Consider the following 4,071-nt stretch of genomic DNA (forward strand, 5'->3'; position numbering starts at 1 on the left):
GCGAGCGTTCGCCATGAACGGAGGAGCAAAACGAGCGAGCGTTCGCCATGAACTGAGGAGCGTTCGCCATGAACGGAGGAGCAAAACGAGCGAGCGTTCGCCATGAACTGAGGAGCGTTCTCCATGAACGGAGGAGCGTTCGCCAATATATGGAGGAGTGCAACAAGCGAGCGTTTTGACAATTTTTTGAGAAAAATCTGCAATAAACTCCCAATTATGTATTAGCACAAAAAAGTGAAGGGTTTGTTGATTTTGTGTTAATTTCCACGATAATTATCTAGAAACCGATTGATATAACTTGGCAGTAAACTGATGAAAACTACATTAATATAATATTTAAGCACATTTAGTGTTTAGTCTAGGACCCAGAGGGCCACATGAAAAGGTCTGGCGGGCCGGATTTGGCCCACGGGCCTCGAGTTTGACACATGTACAATAAGTGGTTCATCTGAGGAAAGTCAAATTAAAAATCAGGACGATATCTAACGGCGTTCCTCAGGGATGTTTCTTTAGTCCCTGATTCATTTGATCATTTTAGAAACAACTTATCCTGTGTTTTGTTTTCATTATGGCTACAGAAAGAGTAATTTAATATAAATACTTGTGATGACGATCACTTCAGCCTCTGATCTTGTTGAAAATGTCTACATCTTAAATAACAATAGTTTTTTCAATTTTTCTGGATTTTTGTGTTTATTCCCAGTTATGGGTTTCTCCTTCTTCAGACTTTAAAGTCAAAGCCTGCTCTGGAGTAAAAGCCACTGAATGTTTCTGGTTCTGTTTACTATGAAATGTTATTAAATGGCTGCTTCCATAATTAGGAAACTTTCATTTGTATCTTTTTTGAAAGGCAGTGAACATTTTACTGAAATATTTTTTTTAGCCTCATCAACCTCAAATCAAACCTGGAGCTGGAAAAACAAGTTTGGGTCATTTTTGTTTTGTGGTCGAAGGCCAGATAAAATCAGTTTGTGGACCACAAATGGCCCACGCGCCGCACCTTGGACTCCCCTTTGAAAGAAACACGCAGAAAAGAAACATGCATGAATACATGTCTGTCATGTTCCTTAACAAAAAGTGGCTTATTTAAAAGGTTAAATAAAATCCAGTTACTTTTGCAATGCAGACAGTTCTGTGTAAAATAAATCCACACAACAGATGAAAATCATCAGAGCTGCTGCAAACGGCTTTCTGTGGCCGAACGAAACCCATCAAACTCCATTTCCTCTGAAATCACCCTGAGAGCCTCTTCGCCAATAGAGGGCAGAGTTTGCCTCTGTATCCAGGCAGGATTGAATGGAGAGAGAGAGAGAAAGAGAGAGAGATAGAGAGAAAGAGAAAGAGAGAGAGATAGAGAGAGAGAGAGAAAGAGAGAGAGAGAGAGAGAGAGAGAGAGAGAGAGAGAGAGAGAGAGAGAAAGAGAGAGAGATAGAGAGAGAGAGAGAAAGAGAGAGAGATAGAGAGAGAGAGAGAAAGAGAGAGAGATAGAGAGAGAAAGAGAGAGAGAGAGAGACGGGGTCTTACTTGCAGTCTCGGTCCTCCAGGTCAAAATGCGGGTTGAAGTTGATGAGGATTTTTTGGCCGGGCTCCGGTGCCGTTATGACCCACACGCAGAGCTGGGAGGGCGGGTAGGCGCCGGGGTAACCCGGGGAGGTCAGGTAGTTCGCCGAGTGGATGGTGATCTCTCCGCCGCATCTATCTGCACCACAAAGGGAGGCGGGAAGTGATTACAAAGGATTTTAAAAATGAAGCACAATCCAGAAAGAAAGTGGCGGTTTAATGGTGACGGGGCTCTTCACTCAGGGTGCAGCTCTATCAGGGGGCAGCACCAGCACCACATGACTTTTCTATTCAAGCCTATTTGTAGTGAGCTGCCTCCTGAGTGTAAACAGCGAGAAAACATGAAGAACAATGCATGGATTACAGGGCGGTTTCACTGTTTTAAATGACAAAATCTGGAAATCAAACTCTTTAAAACACAGTTTGAAATTTAAAAAATGCTTATTCTTTTCACATTTGGACTAACTGGTTAAAAGAAGCAGAAAAACAATCTGGAGTGGGTGATGATTCTGCTGTAGTTCTGGATAAATTAACCATTTAAATAATTACATAATAACAGTTTTCTCCACTCTTTTCTCCGACCTTTAACATCTTGGACTCAACCATGTGTGTCTCCATCCAACAGGCTGAATATTTTACCGGCATGTAACTGAGAGGGCGCAGGAGGGGTCGCCCAATGCGCCTTTTTCTTCCAAGAAGTGCCGCCGAACTGACGCATAAAACGTTTTCCAACTTTCCTGCCGGGTATTTCGGAGAAAATGTGCGACACAAAGTGAAGCCGCGTCGCATCCGCGCCATAAGGTGTGATCGCGCTCTTCAAGGTGAGGAGCAGCAAAACGAGATTAAATTTAATTTTCTCTCGGAAAGGTTTATGAAATTGCTTGTTGCCTGGAGATCATGCTTCAGCGCGCAGCAGCGGGTTTGGATGGAAATAAAACTAAAATCTTTAGATACCTATACAATTTTAAATCATTCTCACTTCATTATTAAGATTTTATTTCTTCACTTTTGTTTCATCCTACGCCTGTTTGGTTTTTGTTTTCCCCCTCATCTGTGAATAAATTAAAAGCAAATCGATTCTGGTTCAGCTGCAGAAAAGCCAACAATGCAGATAACAACATGCAAAAAAGAAAAACGGGTCAATAATAAATGCTGTAATGTCAACCTACCAATGTAAGTGAGCGGAGACACCGAGATTATTTGGGTGAAAAGGAACAATAGAAATCCACAGCGCATCCTTAGATTATGGCACCACATCGATAAGAAGATAAACCAACCAAAAACAAGACCAAAGAAGAAGAGGGGAGACTCAGAAATAACGGATATTCTCTCAGAGTAAGGGATCTGGTGGTTGTAGAGTCCCCAGCATCCTGCGTTTCACAGGCAACAACTTGGCATCTCCTGGAAGAAAATAATCCAAACGCAAAAAAACAAAAAAAACAAGAAGCAAAAACCAAAATCCAGTGGCAAAAAGTGGCACCGCTGCGCTCCCGATCTGACACCCGGCAGAAATGATTCACATACTTCCAAAAGGAGGAATAAATAAAAAAATAACGCCACAAAAATCAGTGTTCAGCCGAAAAATACCCCGGAGCTCTCCTGGTGTGGACTCCGTGTGGTTCGAGTCCAGCTTGTCTCTCTGCGTGTCTGCTCGCAGCTGAACTGTCAGGAACACACGCAGCCTGGCTGTGAGGAGGCAGAAACGGCGGAATTTCCACTCCCCCAAATAATAATGATAAGAAAAATCCCTGCTCCGAGACAACAGCAACAAGCGACCGCTGCAGAGGAGGGCTGGAGCAAACTGACACCGGTGCGCCCTCTGTGCGCTCCCGACGCGCGTGTGCGGGGCTGGAGGAGGAAGAGGAGGAGGAAGAGGAGGTGGTCCACGCAAACTCATGATGGCATGCGGCTCCGTGACACAATCAGATATGGACAGTAAGATTGAAGCAGATGAATCTGTTCCCGCTGAAAGGACACGCACGCCTGTTGTCACGACGATCACATTAAATGCTCGTTTAAATCCTTTGTAAATGTCAGCAAAAGTTGTTCTGCAAGGAGTTTAGGATAGTTTTGGTTTTAAATGAACATGTTTTCGATGACAGCACTAGGACGGAGTATTGAGGGAATAAAAAACAATATTAGACATAAAATTACGGGAATAAAGACATAATTTACGAATAAGTCATAATATTGCGAGAATAAAGTATTACGAGAATGAAATAGAATAAACTCGTAGGAGAAGAGCCATAAAAATGTCGTAAAATTACAACAATAAAGTCTTAGGCTACAAGAATAAGTCATATATTACTGAATAAAATCATAACGTTGCGTGAATAAAGTATTACCAGAATAAAGTCGTAATATTTTTGACTTTATTATCGTACAAATTTATTCTTGTAAAATTATTATTGTTTTATTTATTAGTCTCTGTTGTAGATCTGCCATTTCGATCATTCAGCGATTTTTGTAAATGTAGTCACGAAATTTGTCCCCAGTTTAGTTAAGCTGCTA

At 42.0% G+C, this 4,071-nt stretch overlaps 1 protein-coding gene across 1 annotated transcript in view; it reads right to left on the reverse strand.

Annotated features, from left to right (window-relative positions):
- LOC103130780 (neuropilin-1a-like) overlaps window positions 1-3,399 on the reverse strand; it is a 71,182-nt gene extending 67,783 nt beyond the window's left edge. The window contains exons 1-2 of the mRNA XM_007542277.2: window positions 2,730-3,399; window positions 1,525-1,699 (exon numbers count right to left, since the gene is read on the reverse strand). Coding sequence (XP_007542339.2) covers window positions 1,525-1,699; window positions 2,730-2,817 — 263 coding nt within the window. The 5' untranslated portion in view covers window positions 2,818-3,399. The remainder of the gene's footprint in view (window positions 1-1,524; window positions 1,700-2,729) is intronic.
- Between the last annotated feature and the right edge of the window lie 672 nt (window positions 3,400-4,071).

This window comes from Poecilia formosa, unplaced genomic scaffold (genome assembly GCF_000485575.1).
Source record: "Poecilia formosa unplaced genomic scaffold, Poecilia_formosa-5.1.2 Scaffold672, whole genome shotgun sequence".
Taxonomy (NCBI): domain Eukaryota; kingdom Metazoa; phylum Chordata; class Actinopteri; order Cyprinodontiformes; family Poeciliidae; genus Poecilia; species Poecilia formosa.